The sequence below is a fragment of the Amphiura filiformis genome, chromosome 7, assembly GCF_039555335.1.
Source record: "Amphiura filiformis chromosome 7, Afil_fr2py, whole genome shotgun sequence".
NCBI lineage: Eukaryota > Metazoa > Echinodermata > Ophiuroidea > Amphilepidida > Amphiuridae > Amphiura > Amphiura filiformis.
In genome coordinates this window covers 53,511,998-53,536,885 of record NC_092634.1, presented here as the reverse complement: position 1 = coordinate 53,536,885, position 24,888 = coordinate 53,511,998, and the positions used below count along the sequence as shown (strand labels likewise).

Below are 24,888 nucleotides of genomic sequence, written 5' to 3'. Positions count from 1 at the left end.
ATGAATGAATATGTGAGTGAACTTGAATGAATGAACGAACCAACGAATGAATGAATGCTTCATTGGCTATTTCGAAACCTTCACTTACATGTTACTCCAAAGTTATCAGCCGTTGTATACATTTCTTTCACATATCCACCCCACTGCTTGGTGACTTTTCCTACGGTAGACGTCTCCTCTAGATTTGTAACCTAAAAAGAAAAAAATAATTCAGTTGAGATTAGGTTCACTCCTTGCTTTATGTCCTTGTCTTTACAAAATAGGATCGATTGGTATATCTTCACCAAAGGTTTTAAAACAATGCCGAACTTATATAAGTAGTAAGGTGATTAAATGCAGATATGCAGCCCGATGCAGTGTGAACGTGAGGAAGCAAAATGTGCGAGTAAAATTCTGGAGAGCTGATATACCAAAGCTGACAAAGCTACGAGTATATCTGATTATCTGGAAACATTGACAAATGGATATGCCGCAACTGCTTCCGCAGGTAGCGTGTTTTCAATTGAAATTGTTCGCACAAAGAATAATGTACAACAGCATTTGTACCAGGCACCGGAACCAGGCATCTGCGGTATGACGAACTCCCGGACGCTTAATTTTTGTCTGCAACCATAACGGGACGCACATTTTTTATAACCCATAGGAACGGTTTAGGGTTAAGGTTAGGGTTTATAGGGTTAGAGTTAGGGTAAGTGTTAGGGTTAGGGTAAGTGTTAGGGTTAGAGTTAGGGTTAGGATTTAATAAAATTTTGCATCCCGTTATGGTTGCAGAAAAAAGTACGCCCCCGGACGGACCGGGTAGCCAAAACTGAAATGTATAGCGTAGTGTGTGACACGCGTTTCTATGCGCGACGTCTACATAATTGTAAATATTTTTCCACTTACATCAAACTCTTGATCCCCTGTACAGCATGGTCCTTGACATAAGCAGCCAGGTCCTTCAACTTTCAGCAGTTCTGTTTTGTTTGCATCAAGAATTGTGAATCGAGGTGGCATTGGACTGAATCTGTAAGGTAAAACACAACAACAGGTGGCCACTTTTATTTAAAATTCGTCACGATCATTCATGAATAAAAATCTATTCAGATCCTTTAGATAACTATCCATGATTTGCTACGAATATCATCAGTATTCACTTCTTGGCTTTAACCGTGCTAACAAACCTGACAAATACTAGTAGTCAGGGGCGGCGCCACAGGGGGGGCAAGGGGGGCAATTGCCCCCCCTATGATTTTCAAAAAATAGGTAAAAGGAAGGAAAAAGCGAGAGAGAAGAAGGAGAGAGAAAAGGGAGGGGAGAGAAAGAGAGGAAGGAGAAGAAGAAAAGGAGCCATTCCCTCCCTGGCCATGGTTAGGAGAAGGGGAAATTCCCCTTCGGACATCTTGCCCCCTGTGGAATGCGGTTTTAAAGTTGTTGGTTTTATATTTTGGGCCCATTTTCGGCAAATTTCCCCCCATAAAAGTCACATGGCCTCTCTTGCCTTTTCTCTCAACTATCCTGGCTACATCACTTTCCTGGCGCGGCAACACCTGCAATTCTGTGTCATGCAGCAATTAATCATTATAAATACGGTAAGTTTACTTTCAGTCCGATATCACACAACTTTTACGGGGTTTCATCACATTGTATATATCCAGAACCTATATACTAGAACGCCTCTCTCAGAAATAGTGTAACAATTATCCACCAATAAGCAATTGGCTTCATTACGGCCGGCCGTAGCCAGGATTTATTTGGGGCTGATTTTGAAAAGGTGGACCTGTTTTGGACCTTTTTCTAAAATTTTGACCAAGAAAGCATAAAGAACCTAATTTTTTCGCTCGCTACGCTCGCAAAGTGGACCTTTTTAGGCTTTTAGTGATCATAGGGGGTGACTACCTCCCGCCTACGCTCCTGATTTAATACGGCTTTCAGTTTGAAATATTTCCAACCTCAAGACACCCCCGTTCATATCATTTTATTTTTATATTATTAAAAAAAACCGGCATATCATATACAATGCAACTGACTTAACATACACCGTGTTGCGACCAGAGGCGTAGATCCGACCCGGGGTGTGGGATATAAATCCCCCCAATATTTTGATAGGGTAGATGGTCCATACAATCATTCCCCAATGTTGACGCCTGTATTCTCATATTTGGCCATTTTAGCCTAAAAAGTGCCAATTTTTTCGCGCTTCGCGCGACTTTATTTGACATTTCCACCATATTTCACTTCGTGCACATTTGTACCATGAACTTATTTTGTTGCCAATAGGTGCTGGATTTACTATTGAGTAACGGTCCATGCCTAAAAACCAGCGGGCTGAAAGTCGGGCCCGTGAATGAAATCCATAAAAATATGCGGTTGGAAAATAAATAAATAACCCTAATAAAAATTCCCTTTAAAAGGGAAGGCCAGCGTCAATGCAGAAGAGGTCTTGTAAATAGTTTGGGTCACCGTGAAAGGCATTTTTAGGATCACGCTTACATCCATGTTACATGACAGTTCACCAAACCATCAATGGTGAGAACATGCACACTGAAACAGCAAAACACATTAACTCCTATACTCCTGTCAACTCTTTAATTCATTACTCCAAATTGTTCTGTATTTTTGTCTTTACTGCTTTTTACCCATGCTTATTATAAAAATCAAGAAATACACTGCAGTTGTTAGTTAATTCGCTATGTTAACTCAACTTACATGCACATTTTATTTTAAAATAATTTTATATTATTTCGCAATGTATAGTTTACTATAAAGTAGATAGTGGCAAGCACATGATAAAGGACTGATCATTCACTACAATCTTCACTTTTAAACTGTATTTTTTAATGTGTTGATTGTTAGTCCGAAACTCCTGCAAAGCTATGGACATGGCATCTTACCTACTCCATTCTGTAGTCTGCATTGTGTGTTTTCTCAGTCTTCAATCATTTTGTTGAATGTAATTTTATGAATCAAATAAAAAGATAGAATTGGCCTCACTTTAGTTATGTGTCATTTTACAGTATTTATCATTTATAAAGTAAGACAATAATTTATTTATTTTCTATAAGTGCATGTCAAAATATGGGATATATATTGTTCAATATTATAGCTAGCCCCTAAAAACTTTATTTTCAATCGGATTTTCCCGTTGAAAAGACAAAACTGATGTTAAAGATAGCAATAATATCATCAATAACATTTTGAGTCAATTTTATCCATAAAACGATACAGGATAGGATAGATAATTACTTTGACTTCAATGTGGTCCATATAATGAAGATTTTGATTCCACAACATTATTAGATCTGTTATCAACATATCAATTATGCACTCACAGGCAACCAAACATCAGTAGTCCACTGATATGACCTCGTGATCATTCCCCCGCTTTGACCATGTCATTTTTTTGATATACTGCTGATTGCTGAACAAGTTTATGTTTATATGTGTAGGCCTAACCTATGATAACTTTTTAAGTCATAATTAATTCAAACATAACTTTGGCAATACTCAATCGTTTTCGTTCGTTGAAACGGCAAAACATACTTTCTTTTCCTTGCAAATCGAATTAGCAGACATCAAAAACATTTCCACCACGAGAAGTAAAAAAATAATTCATACCAATAGAAGAAGGCTATAATCTTAGCTAATCTTTAGTGTACACAAACCCCATCTCAGAATTAGGTACCAGCGCCCTATGCGCTTGCGAAAAGGGTGAAAATGGTGCATCAAATGGCTTCATTTGTGCTTTCAAAAAAAAAAATTTCCAAATTCTGAGGGGGGCACATCCCCCTTCAGACACCCCCCTGCGTCGCGCAAGTGCAATGGCAAGCGCTGTCGCGCTGCATAACAAATTTCACAAATTGTTTTGCCCCCCCTATCAAAATACCCTGGCGCCGCCCCTGCTAGTAGTCTACTATTGTTTTTGGTTTCAGTATGGTGTAGATCAGCAGTCGCGGATTTAAGGAAAAGGACCCTGGCAGCAAAATGACCGGGACTTTATTTTGTGCGCTCAAATCTTCAAAAAACTGTTATGAATTAATCTATACTATAAGATGCAAACATCAGTTGTTGTTTTTTGTAGGCCACTGGACCACTTTATATATATGTGCAGGGGTGTTTAACCATATAAGTGTTATTAGTCATATCCCAGCAAACACAAAACGTTTTCGACATCATTCGCAAAAGGTTATAAAAGGTTGTCAGAAAACGTTTAAATGTCGGGTTATATAAAGGGTATATTAAGAGTATAAAACGTTTTCATAACCTTAAAAAGATTTTTTGATAATCTACTGCTCAGCAAACAAAAATGTTTTACAGAAAACGTTTAAATGTCGGGTTATATAAAGGGTATAAAAACGTTTTAATAACATTCCAAAAACATTCTTGAAAACTTAATACAAAACATTCTAAACAGAATGTTATTTTAGTTGAAAAATATTTTGCGAAAAATGTTTGCCCAAAATATTTTCAATAACGTTTTAAAAACGTTTTCATGACCTTTATATAACCCGACATTTAATTGTTATTAAAAGGTTTTGTAAAAAACATTTTAAGAACATTTCTGTGTTTGCTGGGTTCAAACATTTTGACATAATGTTATTTAAGTATTGACACAATATTTTGCAAAAATGTTTACAAAAATAGTTTACATTAACATTTGTTGAAAACATTTAAAAATATTGTTGTAGTGTGTTTTCATACAAAACGTTTTAAAACGTTATCATGACCTTTATATAACCCGACATTTTAATGTTATTAAAACGTTTTTAATATAACTTATTTAAAACGTTTTTAAAACGTTTTTGTGTTTGCTGGGTATCTGCTTTATTGGCTTTATGGACATTAAAGGACATTTGCGGAAAATGGTAGTTTTGTTGCTATTACGGTCACTGTTTTCACACGGATTTGGAGTATATACCAGTGGATATTTTTAATGAATTCGGAGTAACTTCATTTTTCAGTATTTTCAGTTGAAGGGCTCATTATATACAATCAGCGGCTCTATACTGCATTTTAGAAGAGGTCGGTATCATGTGTTTCTGATTTAGTTATTTCAGGCAATGTTAAAGTCCCGCAACTCAAGCTCGTTTGGAATCCACTATTATTCATTAAAGAATTAATCTTTTTAACTACAATCAAGTGTAAAATGCCTTGGGACACTTGAAAAACTGTCCATGCACTTGATTGTATAGGCCTATAACATGTTAGAACTGTTCAAGTTACAGTGACATTTTTCATGCTCACATTAACTTACTCCATGCACTACGCTTATACACTTATAAAGTTTGATCAGCTCGTAAATGGCGGGAATTGTTAGGCTTTTACCACTACGCCGAAAAGTAGACCCACGTTAGAAGTGATATAAAGTCTGTCTGGTTTATAATGTACATAAAGAAAGTGGACTTGAATTGATAAATCGTGATGGTTCTGGTGAGATGTCACAAGACAATTCTCGAAATAAAATATATTGATATTTATCCGCGATGTTATAAGGTCCGCCAATTACGAGCTGATCAAACTATAGTGTGTGTATAGCATTTCACTTACGCTTGTCTGACGTGACCTATCACAGTTCCTACAGGTGCTTCCACTTGTATTTCCAGGGCACAGCTGTCCGAACCAGCACACCAACAACATCCGGCACAGCATTTGAATTCCCGACTAACTCTCATAACCTCCTAAATGGTAATATGCATGCATTTAGAAAGAAATTGCAAATTCCATCCAATCAAACTCAATTAATTGTTTTATCTAAACAAAGGCATTTATTGTTTATGAACTATTTGGTATTTATATGAATTGTTTTCTTTGTCTTGTAATCTTGTATGTAGTATGCTTTTGATGTATACCACGGTGTTTATACCATGCATGATGTCTTTGTATGTATATTTGTATAAATAAAGAATGATTGAATTATGTTGATGTAAAATAATTATTAAAATAGGGGATGAAAGACGTACTGCTGCATAATAGCTCATAATCGCAATTATGGGATACGAAAGATGTCCTGCCGCATAATCGCAATTAGGGGATATGAGAGGCATCCTGCCGTATAATCGCAATTATGATATATGAGAGACGTCCTGTCGCATAATCGCAATTTGGGGATATGAGAGAGGTCCTGCCGTATAATCGGAATTATGAGATATGAGAGACGTCCTGTCGCATAATCGCAATTATGGGATATGAGAGAGGTCCTGTCGCATAATCGCAATTATGGGATATGAGAGAGGTCCTGCCGCATTTACGCAATGATTATTCGAGAGCATCATGTATAATTCATACCTGTTGATTATTATCGGTAATATGCATCACAAATCCACGATTTGCACCACAGCATTGCCGCTGAAATGCATCCGACTCTGTAAGTGGGATAATTTTTAAACTAAAGAATGATATACCTTTCATTGGTTATAAATACATGTCGTTTTTAGCACATGCACAAGAAGAGCGACTTTGAACAAATTTTCTCCCATTTTAGAAACTTCTAACACGGGTGAATTTTCATACGGTCTGTGTTGCTCTATAGTAAAGAATCCATCTATAAAGATACAAGCGGTTGGTCTTTGACTCTGGTACAAGATGTCCCCGGTTCAATTCCCGTCCGGTGGAGACATATCAACAACTTCGTTATGATAAGGATAATGAACTGAGTGCAATGCATTAGTCAAGATAATCGCACGCGCCGTGGAGTTATTGCATTTAGCTCGAGAACCGATAGGCTCGAGAGCTCAAATGCAATAACTCCATGGCAAGTGCGATTATCTTGACGAATGCATTTGCACGAGTACATTATCCGTCATATACTTTGAGTGTATTAAAACAATAGGCAATATTAATTGCTGCATTCATTATATTAGTTTGAATATTAGGTAAAATATCTTAAATTTTAAAAACACCGTCAGGTCATTGACCAGGTAGCATTTGCTAGTAACTGGTCAAGAAAATCAATCACTGTATAAGTTAGCTATCAATGGTATCGATTGCGCCATACGTCATACTTTAGTAACTTATTCACGCATGGTTTGTAACCAATTGCCTTTATGACGTCCCACTATGTATAGTACTACGGTGAATGGAGATGAGAGAATAAACTTATATATCAATATCAACTGGACTTTATAGTTCTACAATTTGAACTTTAAAATCTACTAATATTGTTAAAACACACGACAGTGGAATTTTTTTTATTTTTTCAGTATTATAAAGCATGATCATGATATTATGCGCTACTGTGTGTTTCCCAGGCGTGTTTATGTTATCTTAGATATAGGCCTACATGTAATTCATTTGTGTAATGCTGAATATGTTTTAATGGTGGCATCTTGTATAATTATGGTCCACCTGTTTTAGCCCTTTTGATTAATATAAGCTCGAATATTCTCATTTGATGTTTGATTTATTTGAGTTCATTAATCATAATTTATGGCAATGATAGTTGCAAAATAGAACAGTTTGTAACCTATGATTTACAAAGTGCGCATGGAAAAATACCATACCCTATAACTATTTTAACACCACAGAATGTATATTCGTACTTTTTTGGTGGTATATATATCGGACATAGTTATATAAGTTATATAGTAATGTGAAAGCAGTATTTCTAGTATTTGAGCGTGCACGTATTATCTAAAATCTATTCTTTAGCGTGCGGGATTTAGATAATGTATTGTTTAGCGTGCAGGTTTATATAAACCTGCACGCGAAGTAATTCGCGAAAATAATGCACGGGAGAAGAATACATAACGATGAATAGAAACGGGCACTAGAAGTATATGATAAGGATAATGAACTGAGTGCAATGCATTAGTCAAGATAATCGCACGCGCCGTGGAGTTATTGCATTTAGCTCGAGAGCCGATAGGCTCGAGAGCTAAATGCAATAACTCCATGGCAAGTGCGATTATCTTGACGAATGCATTTGCACGAGTACATTATCCGTCATATACTTTGAGTGTATTAAAACAATAGGCAATATTAATTGCTGCATTCATTATATTAGTTTGAATATTAGGTAAAATATTTTAAATTTTAAAAACACTGTCAGGTCATTGACCAGGTAGCATTTGCTAGTAACTGGTCAAGAAAATCAATCACTGTATAAGTTAGCTATCAATGGTATCGATTGCGCCATACGTCATACTTTAGTAACTTATTCACGCATGGTTTGTAACCAATTGCCTTTATGTTGTGATCATTTAATATCGAGAGCACTGAAGCAGTTGACCTGGAAACAATCGATTTTGACGTCCCACTATGTATAGTACTACGGTGAATGGAGATGAGAGAATAAACTTATATATCAATATCAACTGGACTTTATAGTTCTACAATTTGAACTTTAAAATCTACTAATATTGTTAAAACACACGACAGTGGAATTTTTTTTATTTTTTCAGTATTATAAAGCATGATCATGATATTGCACGCTAGTGTGTGTTTCCCGGGCGTGTTTATGTTATCTTAGATATAGGCCTACATGTAATTCATTTGTAAAATGCTGAATATTGTGTAATGGTGTCATCTTGTATAATTATGGTCCACCTGTTTTTAGCCCTTTTTGATTAATATAAGCTCGAATATTCTCATTTGATGTTTGATTTATTTGAGTTCATTAATCATAATTTATGGCAATGATAGTTGCAAAATAGAACAGTTTGTAACCTATGATTTACAAAGTGCGCATGGAAAAATACCATACCCTATAACTATTTTAACACCACAGAATGTATATTCGTACTTTTTTGGTGGTATATATATCGGACATAGTTATATAAGTTATATAGTAATGTGAAAGCAGTATTTCTAGTATTTGAGCGTGCACGTATTATCTAAAATCTATTCTTTAGCGTGCGGGATTTAGATAATGTATTGTTTAGCGTGCAGGTTTATATAAACCTGCACGCGAAGTAATTCGCGAAAATAATGCACGGGAGAAGAATACATAACGATGAATAGAAACGGGCACTAGAAGTATATTATTAGATATTTTCATACCCCTTTCTCCAGTGGTTTTCATATTATAGGGATATCTCAAGATAATTTTACCCTCTCCGTACAAAGCATGTATAGGCCCAAAGATGTCGTTATGATTAGACCAGTACGTATACATTGTAATTACACGATCATGGAACCCAATCATAAATTCCAGGGATGTGGACCACTTTTCAATAGTACTGCTACAACAACATTGATGATAATTATGCTAAATTTAATCACTATTAATTAAGTATTATACCCTGTACCTTCATTTGCAAAGTAGACTTGTTGGCCAAGACTGTTCTTTATTTGATACCGGTTACACGTTTCCAAATTTGTGATCACTGAAAACAGAACATTGACATAATAGTGAATATTCTCAGTTATCCAGTCGTTAGAATCACAAAGTTTTGAATTAAATCAAATACTGGAACTTGTTTTTTGAAACTTGCTACGTTGCGTCTGAAACCATCAGACTTCATCAAGCAACTGACCCGCTGGGCTGGTCACGTGACACTTGAAAGGGGGACTAAGACACATTCAACTTATCTCACGCATGGGACCGGACCATCAAGACGATCCCTAGCTGTCTCAAAGTGTCACATGACCAGCCCAGCGGGTCAGTTGCTTGATGAAGTCTGATGGTTTCAGACGCAACGTAGCAAGTTGCAAAAATAAAAATGTAAGTTCAAGTATTTGATTTAGTTAAAAACTTTATGTCATCAAACAATGATAAATATATGAAAGAATCCTAATTCTTTAATTTTTCATTTCAGAAACATAATGTTCACAAATATTCCAGGAGAGATACTTTTTGGGCGGGTGCGGTGTGCCGCACCCGCCCTGTATTCTCTGACTATTGACCTACTTTTTCACATGCCGCAGTGTTGAGAAAATATTCGTGCCGGTTATATCTCAAACACCCACAGAGGTGATAGTTTACGGTAAGTTTTGTAATTATTACTTGCTTTTGATATGTAAGTAATACGATAAAGTCGTCATAGGCAGTAATGTGTTTGTATTAAAAGAAATAACAAAAATAATTATTTAAGTAATAGAAATACTATTTGGAAATTGCAGCAAGATTTGCAGATGTTTTTATTTGAACAGTACCAGCTCACCAGTTTTGCTAGTTTTCCTAATCTTTGGGCTAAATTAACAGCATCTTGAAGGTCATATATATCATTTTATACTGACAGCTTCTGTATGGACTTAAATACAGCTTGTATGTACATTGTGTTCAGTGTGTACATAGGCTATTTACTTTTCAAATCTTGTGACAAATTGTGCTTGATAATGCTTGTATCAGGTATTATAGACAAATTGTTAGAATGCATGTGCACCAGTAGAAATGGCCCAGGTTGAATAAAATAAATAAACATATGAATGAATATTTTATTCCCTGGATTATTTTTGTTGGGACAAAATATTGATATAGTTTGGCGCTTTGAAATACAGTTATGTTAATCATAATAAAGTTACAAAGTTAAAAAATAATATCGAAATATTGTAAAATCAAAGTTTTCCCCTCTAAGTTGTATCAAAACAACATATTGAGGAAATTGATATGACAGATTTTTAAACTTTGATATGGAAAGATACCCCAGCCCTTTTGTCTCACCAGAGAAGATGAGCAGAAGTCTTTCTATCAGTTCTGATGATAAAAAAAACTCTAGGTATGATTACGAAAATGTTTTAAATAACTGTTATCTACAAAGGTTTTATAACAATGTTTTATATAAAATGTTAACATAAAACGTCTTCTGTTATGATGTGACGGGTTAATATAAAAACAGGGAAAATCTGTTCCAACTGACCAGCAGAGAATAAAGGATAAGCAATAGATAAGATTAAAATCAGGGAAAATATGACACAACCTCCAATGGGGGAATAACAAACGTATAAACGTATAAAGTTATTAAACTCTTTTAACTTTGTTTATACGTTTTGTGTTATTCCCCCATTGGAAATCGATGTTGTGTCATATTTTCCCTGTTTTTAATTGTGAAGACTTACTCATTCTTTCATTTCTCTTGACAATTTTTCATTTGCCCGCCCTATTCCTTTTAAAGGAATTTTTATTATTTCTAAACTGATATAAAACTCTGTCGCTTCTACGGTCATGACAGTATCCGATTGATGACCTTAGACCTTGGATGACATTTATTAAAATTGATTAAGTATTTATTTAAATGAAAACTTTTTCTTTCTTCATTTATTAAGGGTTAATATATTAAGCAATTCCCTGTCACAAAATGGTATAATCCTAGTTTCAACTTTCATACAACCAGTCCATTGATGGAAATATGAGCTCAGAGAGAGCTGATATGCATGTATCAAGTGGAGGGTGAAAGAGTCGATGATATCGACCAAAGGTGACATCGACCTAGGGCAGGTTAGCGTTGGGTTTTAGAGGAAAAAATGGTTTTTAATAATACTATTTTATATAATAATCGCATCAAGTTTGGAGGAATATTATTAAAAATACAACAACATAATGTAGCGCATTAATATCATGGCAGCACATAACTATATGCATGTAATTTTGAAGCTGTATGTATATCTTCAACTGTGTTATAATATAACTTCTAGAAATGTTGCACTGGGCAGTTTATGTCAATTCCAACACTATATTCCACCACTATAATCCCACCACTAAAATTATAGTTCCAACACTTAGTGTCAATTCCAACACTATAATAAACGCGAAAAATTCTAAACTTACCCTCAATAAGTTCTACTTGTTGATGTACAAGTATCTGGTCAATCTGTGTCAGGTATTCCAGCCCTGGTGGACATCCAACAACACCTTGTGGCATAGGCATCCATTGCGCTGGAGGGGCACCCCCGGGTTGACCTGGTACTCCTGGTTGACCTGCAACCTGCGTATTCGATACAATGAACGCATAAATTTAAAGGGGTGGGGTAACCCTATCGGTTTAGGTTATGGATTTTCTATCAGTTGAAGTCATTAACCTCATTCATAACCGTCACTTTAGACATTTTAAAATTTAATTTACGTCACATTTTCTTCTTTTATATTTGAAAACAAAAGATAATTTTAACTGTATCTTTCGTCTTTCCCTGCAAAAAAATCGAATAGCCCATAAGGGAAATGCCGCTAGGAATCAATCACACTAGCGAGCAATTAGGCAGGTGGTGGTGGAAGCGATATCGCCATATGACGTCGCCATTGGCTTAACACAATCATGAAATCTTCACAAACAATTCTAAATTTGTTATGTGGTGTCAAAGCAAAATTATCTTACTCTAAAACCGTTGGGGTACGACAATTGCTAACCGTGTATTTAGAATGGGGCTGTCAGCCCTGTATCTTCGCCAGACTCGTACATCACGTGTTGCGTACTGCCGCCTGCAATCAGGCGATGTCCAAATACTGCGGCCAGCGTCCGGGTAAATTGTTCGAATGCATAACACGTCACGTGACGCGGTCATTGTAAAGTGTAATTCTAGCTACGTCACGAGCCGCGGTCATTATACTTTTTCAATAACCTGCATTTGCGTCCGCGTATTTAAACGTTATTGTCTGTGATTGGATTAAACACATCGCGTATATTAACGAGGTTATGAATAAAGTTTAATTTAATAAATAAGAAATTTTAACCTTATTATAGCTCGGGTCTAAAAGTCAGGATCGCCGTGGATCGAATGTTTAACTTACAGGCGGGACTCCGGGCTGGCCAGGTGGGTACTGTCCGGGTGGCGGATATTGTCCGTTCTGTGGATACTGTCCGGGTGGTGGATATTGTCCAGGCGGTGGATACTGCCCCGGTGCAGGATATTGCCCAGGCGGCGGATATTGCCCGGGTGGTGGATTTTGACCCGGTGGTGGATATTGTCCGGGTGGTGGATTTTGTCCCGGTGGTGGATATTGCCCAGGTGGTGGATTTTGTCCTTGTGGAGGTTGCCCTGCATACTGTGGCGGTTGTCCATCAGCAGGAGGTGGCGCTTGGCCTGTGTTTTGCAGAGGAATAGGATCCGTTGACATTTTGTTTAAAATCTGTTATTCATGTACCTGCATGAAGGAATAAACGAATAGAGGTTATCCACTTCCCACAAAATCACTATTTTCCACCCTTTCAGCTTATTTTACGTACGTTACATACACCTTGAACCCATTTTAACCTCTATGTGTCCACTCCCCCATAAAAAAAAAAAGACCACCGGCGTTCTTCTCCTTCCGATATACGTGCATACCTCAATATTGTCGCACGCGGGCTTAACGTGTACAGTTTAGACCGGGGATGGTCCCCTTCTCTTTTCGAATAGCTCCGACACTTAACGTGCACAGGGTTTGACTCTTCCAGTACACGGGACCAACGGCTTTACGTGACTTCCGAACCACGAGACTTCGCACATACACTACCTATTCTGCATGTGCTAAGCAGTATATAGGGGGTGCCCTTACGAAAATTCTATCACCATAAAAAGCTTGCGCAATCTTGCAGCAAGCATGTACACGCTTGCTGCAAGCTTGCGCAAGTAACAGCGAAGCATGCACAACCTTGCGCAAGCACTATGCAAACTGCACACACTGCAAGCATTGAGAAGAAATTCTACAATTTTATTCTGTAAAGTAACTGAACACAATTGCAGGATTTCCGACCTGAAATGTGTTGCAGTTGCACGTTCTTTGCCTCTCATATCATCACTTCAACCTTCAATCATCATAATATAAGGTCCACAATCTTCAATTTGTATAATACATAGGCCTACATAAGTATTTAGACACCCTGTAAGCTCCTTAATTTTTTAAGCATTTATAAAGCGCCATCTATCTAGGTAGCCTAATCCGAAACAGAAACAACAATGACATAAGAAAATAAACATGAACAATACCTGAAGCTGAAACCGACAAGAAGCATATTTAGCAAAAATACACTTTGAATTTGTCCCAGAATGATTTGTACCGTGTTTGCAAAAATAACTAAAAATAGAAGACGGGCAGTGTATCTATTTTTGATACCAGCATTATAATGTTGGACATGTCTCCTACTTATTCTGTTAATTTCAGCACGCTACCTTTATTTGTTTTGGCGTGGCATGCAATAATGTAAAATCGATGAAAACGACTCGCATACCTTTGAAAATGGCACGATACGATTAAATGAAGAACGTGGGATGTTTGGCACAGCATTTCGACGACAACTACTGTTGGGGTTGCGCCTTAAAGCTTGCCGGACAGCTGCAATGTTCGCTCTAGTTCTTACAGTCTTACGAGCACCTGAAGCTTCACTCTGCCGATTCCTGACAGTTCCGTGCTCGTCAAACTTCTTTACGTTCATCCCGGCTGGAAGATGTTGAGGAAGACTCGTATACTATACATCACGCTCATACGTTATATGACAATTTGACGTACAATCACGTATGTGATGCATGGTTTGAGGTTTGATTCAACCGGCTTATAAAGTTTTACTTTACACGGAAGGGGAAAGTTAGCAAAAAACAATTAATTTATGAGTGTAAAGGGGGGAGGAGGGGGGTTTGGGGAAGGGGTGGGGGAAATAATATTCATAAAATTATAAGTAAGGCGAGAAAGAGAGAAACCCTGTTCTACGGGCAAACGGACCTTTCAAGTAGGGTCGGTCGGCCGATTGGTATTTAAAAAAAAATTAAATAAACCAAAAAATCACAAAAATCTGTAAATAAATTTCAATTTGAGAAAATACAGAAAAAAATTGTCCTGAAATTTCCGAAATTTTGGGTCGGCATTCATTTGTACAGGAAAAATTTGTTACCCAATTTGTTCAAAATAGAACAGGGTTTTCGTTTTTCGTCGCATAAATAAATAAACAAATAAATAAATAAATAAATAAATAAATAAATAAATAAATAAATAAAAACAAAAATAAATAAATAATAATTAATTAAATAAATAAATAAATAAATAAATAAATAAATAAATAAATAAATAATTAATTAATTAATTAATTAATTAATTAATTAATTAATTAATTAATTAATTAATTAATTAATTAATTAATTAAATAAATAAATAAATAAATAAATAAATAAATAAATAAATAAATAAATAAATAAATAAATAAATAAATAAATAAATAAAAATAAATAAACATTAGTTATGTTTGTACATGGGGGTGCTGTGCAATAATCATGATCCTTTGATATCCATGATTTATAACATCGAACCTCCAGCCAATGTTCCTTGCCAGTGCTAGACACGAAACAAGGTCACAACTGTAGCCACTCTTCAATGGTCGCCATTTCAGTGATTGACAGTGATGTAATGCAAATATGGCGCTGGCCATCTGGTCACGTGCGCATTTATAAAAGCGCATTTATATATACAACCGAAGTCTACTGCATACGGCGTAAGAAGTTGGTTTATATAAGAAGGTGTAAGTCCATGTAGGGATTTCCATCTGAGCAGAAGAATTTTGAATTGAATCCTTTTGACGAATGGGTAACCAGTGAAGCTGTATGAGAGTAGGGGTCATGTGATCAAATTTACGAGTCTTTGAGAGTACACGAGCAGCTGCGTTTTGTGTTCGCTGGAGCTTATCAAGAAGAGTGTTTAAAATTCCATATAGCCTAAAAGTTCATTTCCATTATCAAGTCAGGAAGTGAGCATGAACAAGAATAGAGGCAGTGTCATCAATGTCATGATACACCTGCCATTCCAGCCAATCCCTTTATAATAACCCCCTATTATTTGGAGTAAAAACAGTATGACCCCTCGAAATTCTGACACCAGTATATTAATGCCCCCATCCCCCATTCCAAAAAAAAGCCCCCTAAATGTACATGTACGTAACATAATGCACAATCATCACTGGCTTTATTACCGGACGTGCATGTACATCATTAAAGTGTAGCGGCGTATGCTGATCGAAGTAGGGGAGAGCGGGGAGTGTTCGCCCTAGGGGCAGGTTCGCCCACCCCTTGTTTCTCAGCACTACGGCTATCGGGGAGTTTGGTGATGGCAAAATTAGGTGACATAGGTCATTATAAACTTCCCATATTAGCTACGCGACATATAGGGACGTGTTCTTCGAACTGCAGCCAAAACAAAAAAATTACACCAAAACGTAATTTTTTCTTGCATTAATAATGTTGTTTTATCATTGATACATAAATACAGATGGTTTTAATGGAAATCTGTATTTGGAACATATGTGATTGGTTAAAGATTTAATGTAGTTATAAACTCCTTATTCGATTTGTTATTTGCATACCCTGAAGAAAATACAAAAATATGCACAAGGGGCACGTTCGCCCTTTTGAGGATGGGGCGTGTTCGCCCTAAATCTTCCCCGGGCGGACTTGCCCCAAACTGGAGGGCGGACCTGCCCCATCAGCGTATTATGCAAAATATCGATAATTATACCATTAAACAAGGTAAAACTACTGAAAAGCATATTTTTTAAAGTTATGTGGTATCAGTATTACACATACCACCGTTTATGTCCTAATCCATAATCCCCCCGAAGTTGTAAACATGATATGTTTAAGCTCACTTTTGACCCTTACATTTTGCCTTGACCCGACCCCTGCAACAAATTTAGTGATTCCCCAAAAGAGAATGAATGCCCTGTATACTCTTGCTAAATGTTTGCATTGAATATGTTATTGTTACGCAATGTTTAAACCTTTTTTGTGATTAGGGTGAACTTACCCCACCATATGGGCGAACCTGCCCCAATATGGCGCAAGTTCGCCACTTTGCAAAACTTTTTTGTTTGCTCTATCCTGTTGCTATTGTAAGGCCTATAGTTCTGAGATTGTGGTCGTATATAGCTAAGACATAGGGCTTTCACATGGGCTAATCAGTTCATCCCTAACCTTAAAATTGACATCGCTAGGCTGGTCAGAAAAAAATAGGGCGAACACTCCCCGCTCTCCCCTATTATGTAGGCCGAGTAGGCCTACTGTATGTGCATATTCACATACCATGAACATGATGGATGATATCCCTGAATAAAACAGATCATATACAATCCGGGAATACAATAGACAGTTTATTGATAATTTAATGAATTAGAATCCATGATGCGGAAAACCAATTGATACTCATTTATTATGTGACGTTCATTCATTAAGGTGTGGGATTGTAACTATCTAAATTATCCTGAAAATTTCCAATTAGCTTCAGCTATTAAGCTATTTAGATATTTAAGATATTTGGATATTATTAAAGGATATTATGGATAATTTGGATAATAGTTGCATATACTGATATTTTAGATATTTGGATATTTTAGATAATTTGGATATTATCAAGGATATTATGGATATTTATATATTTCAGATATTTGGATATTTAGATAATTTGGATATTATTATGGCTAATTAGGAAAATTAGGATATTTTAGATATGGATATTATTATGGCTAATTAGGATAATTTGGATATTTTGGATATTATTATGGCTAATTAGGATAATTTGGAAATTATTCCAGCTAATTAGGATAATTTGGATATTTTAGAAATGTTGGATATTATTATGCCGCATTAGGATAATTTGGATATTTCAGATATTTGGATATTATTAGGGTTATTTAGGATAATTTGGATATTTTAGATATTTTTCATATTATTATGGCTAATTAGGATAATTTGGATATTTCAGATATTTGGATATTTTAGATAATTTGGATATTATTAGGGCTATTTAGGATAATTTGGATATTTTAGATATTTTTCATATTATTATGGCTAATTAGGATAATTTGGATATTTCAGATATTTGGATATTTCAGATAATTTGGATATTATTATTAGGGCTATTTAGGATAATTTGGATATTTGAGATATTCTTCATATTATTATGGCTAATTAGGATAATTTGGATATTTCAGATATTTGGATATTTTAGATAATTTGGATATTATTATGGCTAATTAGGATAATTTGGATATTATTATGGCTAATTAGGATAATTTGGATATTATTCTGGTTAATTAGGATAATTTGGATATTTTAGAAATTTTGGATATTATTAGGCCCTATGCCTCATTAGGATAATTTGGATATTTCAGATAGGCCTAATTTGGATATTATTATTAGGGCTATTTAGGATAATTTGGATATTTGAGATATTCTTCATATTATTATATATGGCTAATTAGGATAATTTGGATATTTCAGATATTTGGATATTTGAGATAATTTGATATTATTATGGCTAATTAGGATAATTTGGATATTATTATGGCTAATTAGGATAATTTGGATAATTTAGACATTTTGGATATTAGGCCTCATTAGGATAATTTGGATATTTCAGATATTTGGATATTTTAAATAATTTGGATATTATTAGGGCTATTTAGGATAATTTGGATATTTTAGATATTTTGGATATCATTATGGCTAAAAAGGATAATTTGGATATTTCAGATATTTGGATATTTTAGATAATTTGGATATTATTATGGCTAATTAGGATAATTTGGATATTTTAGATATTTTGGATATTATTATGGCTACTTTCAGATATTTTGAATATCGCGTGTTGAGAGCCAACTGTTTTTATTGGTTTTTATGGTCAAAAAATATGAGTTTGTTTTAAATAAAACAATGTGATTCGTGCTTGATAATTATTTTTCTAACATATAAGGCATAATGTTATGATTGCCGGAGTCCCCCTTTAATGACTAAATCAATGTACATCTGTTTGAAAGCGAATTAGGCCTAAAGCGTCAAAAGCAAACCGGACATGGGCTGTGAAAGAAGGTGAACTAATACATGAATCCTGGACTTCAACATGTTGACACTATAAAACTAATAGTATTGTTTTATACAATATTGAGCCAAAAAAACCGAGTACATAATCTACAAATACAATAATATACAAACAATAAATGCATGCGATTGTATAATTTATACGGTCCCTTAAAAAAACCATGTTTATACCACTGCATACATGTAACTGTTCATACATGTACATGAAGCGGTGCATGCACACTACATAAATGCCATGACATGATCTGGCTCCGGATAGTAGGCTATCTGGCCTACTTATCATGTCTATGGTTATATTAGGGACGCAAAATTAGATTTTTTTGGAAACTCACTATCACGCTTGGCTTGTTGGCGGCATTATAATTATGCAATTTAACCCAGTAATTTTGTTATTTTTGGTATCAAAAATTATTATTGCATGATTTCATCATGATTTTCTGCTATCAGGCTTGTGAAAAGCGTTCTTTTTTGTAATGGTAAATGAAATATTATATCTCAATTTCTCAGCAAAGACTTTTAAACTGTTGGTAATAAATAAGTATAATTTTAATCATCATGATTCAATGAACATAGGCTACTTGTAAGCACCTTTTTTGAAGTTTTATACTACGAGCATAACGACACATGGACCCGGGACATGGACCCACTGTGTCATTACATCATATTTTTAGCATCTAGTCATATTGAGTTGGTTCATTGGTTCAACGGTGAATCCATTTAGTGAATTACCTATTTTGTTCTTATTACCTAGCTGGGGGGTTTTCAACCCCCCAAGCTAGGTAGGCCTACTGTAATGCTATCCGATTCTTCTTTCTTCTTCTGGCAACAAATTTCAAAATGCTTCTCCTCCTACATGTTACACCCTACAATTACGTAACTTGCACATATGTATCGCCTATATCCAGTGCCCATATGGTGCAAACAGAATTGGGATCAAAGGTCATTAAACGGGCATTTTCGGTATATAACCAAATATCTTCAAAATGCTTCTTCTGCCACATATTACATAGCACAATGACGTCACTTACACATGTGTATCAGCTTTACCCAGTGCCCATACCTTGCACACAGAATTGGGGTCAAAGGTCATTAAGGGGGTAAAATCGTACAATTGCATTATCTGGACATCTGTAAGGAGTATGGGGCTCAAGCTCGATACAATAAATCTCATGACCAGGGGAACATTTTGCGGGGGGTCAGGTCAAAGGTCATGCAGAGGTCAAATTTTAGAAACGCATTTCCTGGACATCTGTAAGGGGTACGGGGCTCAAACTTGGTGACAACAAACTTAATGATCAGGGGAACATGTTGGAACACTTTGCAGGGGTCAGGTCAAAGGTTATCTGGGGTCAAATCTTTATAATTTCATTTTCTGGATATCTGCAAGGGCATGGGCGATAAAGTCAGAGACAACAAATCTCATGACCAGGGGAACATTTTGCAGGGGTCAGGTCAAAGGTCATGTAGAGGTCAAATTTTCTAAATGCATTTTCTGGACATCTGTTAGGGGTACGGGGCTCAAACTCCACAACAACAAACTTACTGACCTGGGGAACATTTTGGAACACTGTGCAAGGGTCATGTCAAAGGTCATCTGGGGTCAAATCATAGAATTTCATTTTCTGGATATCTGTAAGAGGTACGGGGCTCAAACATGGTGACAACAAACCTCAAGACCAGGGGAACATTATGCATAGTTCAGGTTAAAGGTCATCTGGGGTCAAATCTTAGAATTGAATTTTTTGGACATCTGTTAGGAGTACGGGACTCAAACTCGGTGAAAACAAACCCCATGACCAGGGGAGCATTTTTGGAACATTTTGTAGGGGTCAGATACCTCCACAACACCAACATGCCCCAGCTAGGTTTGTGGTCTATGACCACCATTTGCCACTAGTTTTTCTTGTTTTGCGAATATATGTATGTTCACTGATATCTTTAAGGATGTTGGATAGTTTTTTAGATTTTTGCCACCATCTTCGATTTAAAGAAAACAATTGAGGTGGCCCCTGGGCTTATTTTACTTCTTTCATTCAAAGTATAAAGCATATGTGCCAAGTATCGTTTTGGTAGGAAAAAGGTTTTCTCGGGTGTCTGAACCATGTCAGCAGGTCTATTGTGTTTCACGTTGGTATAGGCCCCCAGCAAACACAGAAACGTTTTTAAAACGTTTTATATAAGTTATATTTTGGGTTTTGGTTTAGGTAAAAACGTTTTAATAACATTAAAATGTCGGGTTATATAAAGGTTATGAAATCGTTTTAAAACGTTTTGTATGAAAACACGCTACAACAATGTTTTTAAAATGTTTTCGAAATGTCATTGTAAACTATTTTTGCAAACATTTTTGGCCAAATATTTTGTCAACACTTAAATAACATTATGTTAAAATATTATTGTAAATATTTCGGGCAAACATTTTTTGCAAATATTTTTTCAACCCCAAAATAACATTCTGTTTAGAAAACGTTTCTAACTGAAATTTCTGTGAAATCTTGTCCGCGCAGTTCTTGCCGCCATGCGCGCGTCAAACTAAAAACTGCGTGGAGTGTGCGCCAAGCGCTGGTAAGAAGTTCAGCTACGCGAGAGTACCGTGTTTTCATCGCCATTTACCAATGATTTTTGTAAAAGAAAGAAAGATAAACAAAGAATAAAAGAAGGAAAGAAATAAATAAAGAAAAAAAAAGTTCAGGAGTGAAAGAAAGAAAGAAAGAAAGAAAGAAAGAAAGAAGAAAGAAAGAAAGAAAGAAAGAAAGAAAGAAAGAAAGAAAGAAAGAAAGAAAGAAAGAAAGAAAGAAAGAAAGAAAACTTATAAAAGGAAGAAAGAAAGAAAGAAAAGAGAAGGAATAAAAGGAAGATAAACAAAGAAAGACAGAGTGAAATAAAAGAAAATTTAAGAATAAAGGAAACTGAAAAAATTAATGTAATCAATCAAATAAATAACAACGACAGATCACAGAAAGAAGTGAGAAAGAATAAAAAGAAGAATAGAAACGAAAACAAAACAAAGACAGAAGAAGGAAAGGTAAGAAAGATGAGAAGGAAGACAGAATTAAATAATGAGGGAAAAATGTATAGACCTAGGCCTAAGTAGACTAAGGCGAGCCCATTTCAGAAATCCAAAAAATGTATTATTTCATGGAAAAGAAAATTATGATGTAATTCAATGGTATTAGCGTTACACATCTCTCATTTGGTTACCTATAAAGTGTATTACTTCGTAATGTAATGTAACACAATTAATCTCAATTTTGGTAAAGGTTGGGCAAGAGGAAATCAATAATACGTAAAAATAATATAGGCTATAGGTTTATATATTATATAAATAAAACTAGGTCTATATTTTCTTTCTTAGGGATACTGTCCATTTAAACAGGCACAGTAGGCCTACGAAAAAATATATAAAAGGGGTGGTATCAAACGGCCTTTTTTATTTGTCTTATTAATTATATGACTTATTTATTTTAAAGTAGTTTCTTATTTTACTGATTATTAATATAATGAAATTATTTCAATAGCATTTTAAGGTAAAATTCTGTAATTTGAAATATATATCACATGAAGTCAATTTTATTTTTTAAATAAAATGTCTATTTTCACATCTGACTAACTTCGCGTGCAACTGACTTTATAACGTAATGATAAAAGGAGAATGATAAGTAGATCGAACCAAGTTGTCCCAGCAAACACAAAAAAACGTTAAAACGTTTTAAACATTTTGGTTTTGATTTAAGTAAATTAAATGTCGTGTTATATAAAGGTTATGAAAACGTTTTAATACGTTTTGAATGAAAACACACTACAATAATATTAGTTAACAAGTGTTTTCAAAGTGTTATTGTAAATGTTATTATGTTTTGCAAATAGTTTTTGCCAAATATTTTGTCAACACTGAAATAACATTATGTTAGAATGTTTGCAGTATAACGTTTTTGAGTGTTTTGAAAACGTTTTATATCCTTTATAACCCTTTAAATAACCCGACATTTAAACGTTTGCAACTTTTTCTAACCTTTGCGAATGATGTCGAAAATGTTTTGTGTTTGCTGGGTACATGCCTAAAATGAGATGATATTTGAGTAATATCAGAGAAGATGTAATAATAATTCTAAACATGATAAATAACGGGATCCGCTAATATTTAAGTTAATAATTAAAGGCCTATTCAGTGATAGCCTGCAAAAAATTAACATTGTTTATAAATTGCATAGCTAGGAGTGAAGGATAAGTCATTAAAGTTGTGATAGGTAGGCCTACAAGTATTTTTGCTATATGCAAAACAACGAGAAAAAACGGCAGTATTGACAAAGTTCAAATTCAATTCAATTTGAAATTACAGATTCATGAAAAATATCTCATTTTGTTTGTTGGCTTAACCACTTTTGGTTTTCGATTTTTGAAGAACTTCATATTGAGTGAAACTATATAACTTACCGTGATGGATACTTTGGAATCAAGAGGGTTAATAAAACCGAAGAAAATCACCCCACTGTCATGTTGCAGGTATTTGCGATATCACCTGCATACGCGGACAATTTAGCGCGTATGAGCTGCGACAAGTTTTTGCGAGTGACGCGCTATGATATCGCACTGGTATTTTGAACCAAAAAATATGCCATTTCTGCTCAAATTGTGAAAAAAGTAACTCGGTGACCCCCATTTTTTATTAGCTTTAATGAAACATCCTATCAGTGCGCATATTATATCAAAAAATCAGCAAAATTGTTGGGGTAGTTTTTTGGTTATAATCGAAAATATGTCTAAATTTTTCATTTTTCCATAGACGCCTGTACTAATTTTTCCCCAAAACAGCCTTTTTAAAATGGTTGTTTCTCAAAAACGAGCTCGGTGACCCCTCTTTTTTATTTTAGATATTCGAAGTATATTGATGAAAGTTAATTGGTACGAAGTTTAAGAAAAATTGTTGGACGGGATCTTGTATGGATTATACCCCTTAATAACATTTAAATATCGGGTTATATAAAGGTCGAGAAAACATTTTAAAAACATTATTGTAAATATTTCGGGCAAACATTTTTTGCAAATATTTTTTCAACCCCAAAATAACATTCTGTTTAGAATGATTTGTACCAAGTTTTCAAAACTGTTTTTGGAATGTTATTAAAACGTTTTTATACCCTTTATATAACCCGACATTTAAATGTTTTCCGTAAAACATTTTTGTTTGCTGTGCAGTAAATTACCAACAAATGTTATTTAATGTTATGAAAACGTTTTATACCATTAATGTACCCTTTATATAACCCGACATTTCAACGTTTTCTGACAACCTTTTCTAACCTTTTACGAATGGTGTCGAAAACGTTTTGTGTTTGCTGGGCCTATGAATGATCTTTTAAACCTAGACGTGATAGCATCCAGTCAGTGTCATATGCAATGACTGTGTTATGAAGTGTGTGTCGATTAAAACCAGGTTAAAAAAACATTTTTTAAAACTTTATTGTATGTTTGAACAGTTTTTAATCTAGACCATTGTTTGTTGAAAACAAAAGCGAATAGACTAATGTATAAATGTGTTTAGTTGTTGTTTTTTTGTTGTTCCTTGTTTTTTTTTTGTTTTTTTTCAATCGGCTGTTATGGCCATTTGGCTGCATTTTTGCGTCAGACTTACAAAAACTAACACACACAAAAGACATTAAGGGGGTACTACACCCCTCGATAAATTTGTGTCTACTTTTGCATTTTTCTCAAAAACTAATAACACAGTGGTAACAACAGATTATAGGGGCAAGGAATCCATTTACTACACTGGAATGTTAATGACCCAAGACAAGCGGTTCGTTATGATAAGAAAAGAGGTACCGAGCGGCAAGGAGGCAACGCTCGCCTATACAGCATCATTTATACTGGAGAGTGATTAACCACTCGCCTTTAAAATATAGACTGCAAGGCTGAGACGAATATCGCAAGGGTACATTTTGGTTTGTTCCGTTTTTACATATTGAATAAACCAACATTTAACGATTTTTTTTCCTGAAAATCAACAGATTTAATATAGCAATGATTTAGGCTATCAGGGCCCGGGTATCAGGGGCGTAGCAAAGGGATGGGCAGGGCGGACGAAGTCCATGGGCCCCGGTATATAATACAAAAAATATCGCGGCCTGGACCCGAAGAGCTCCGTAGGCGAAGGAAAACTAAACAAACAACATACATTGGGTAAGCAGGTAAGCCTTACATGTA

At 35.2% G+C, this 24,888-nt stretch overlaps 1 protein-coding gene across 3 annotated transcripts in view; it reads right to left on the bottom strand.

Moving 5' to 3' along the window:
* LOC140157335 (phospholipid scramblase family member 5-like) overlaps positions 1 to 24,888 on the bottom strand; it is a 37,529-nt gene that overhangs the window by 3,872 nt on the left and 8,769 nt on the right. For all 3 annotated transcript variants that reach the window (XM_072180490.1, XM_072180491.1, XM_072180489.1), the window contains 7 exons: positions 12,641 to 12,994; positions 11,684 to 11,840; positions 9,225 to 9,302; positions 6,265 to 6,341; positions 5,527 to 5,657; positions 886 to 1,006; positions 89 to 191 (listed from right to left, as the gene is read on the bottom strand). In XM_072180490.1, the coding sequence (XP_072036591.1) occupies positions 89 to 191; positions 886 to 1,006; positions 5,527 to 5,657; positions 6,265 to 6,341; positions 9,225 to 9,302; positions 11,684 to 11,840; positions 12,641 to 12,967 (994 nt within the window). In that variant the 5' untranslated portion in view covers positions 12,968 to 12,994. The remainder of the gene's footprint in view (positions 1 to 88; positions 192 to 885; positions 1,007 to 5,526; positions 5,658 to 6,264; positions 6,342 to 9,224; positions 9,303 to 11,683; positions 11,841 to 12,640; positions 12,995 to 24,888) is intronic.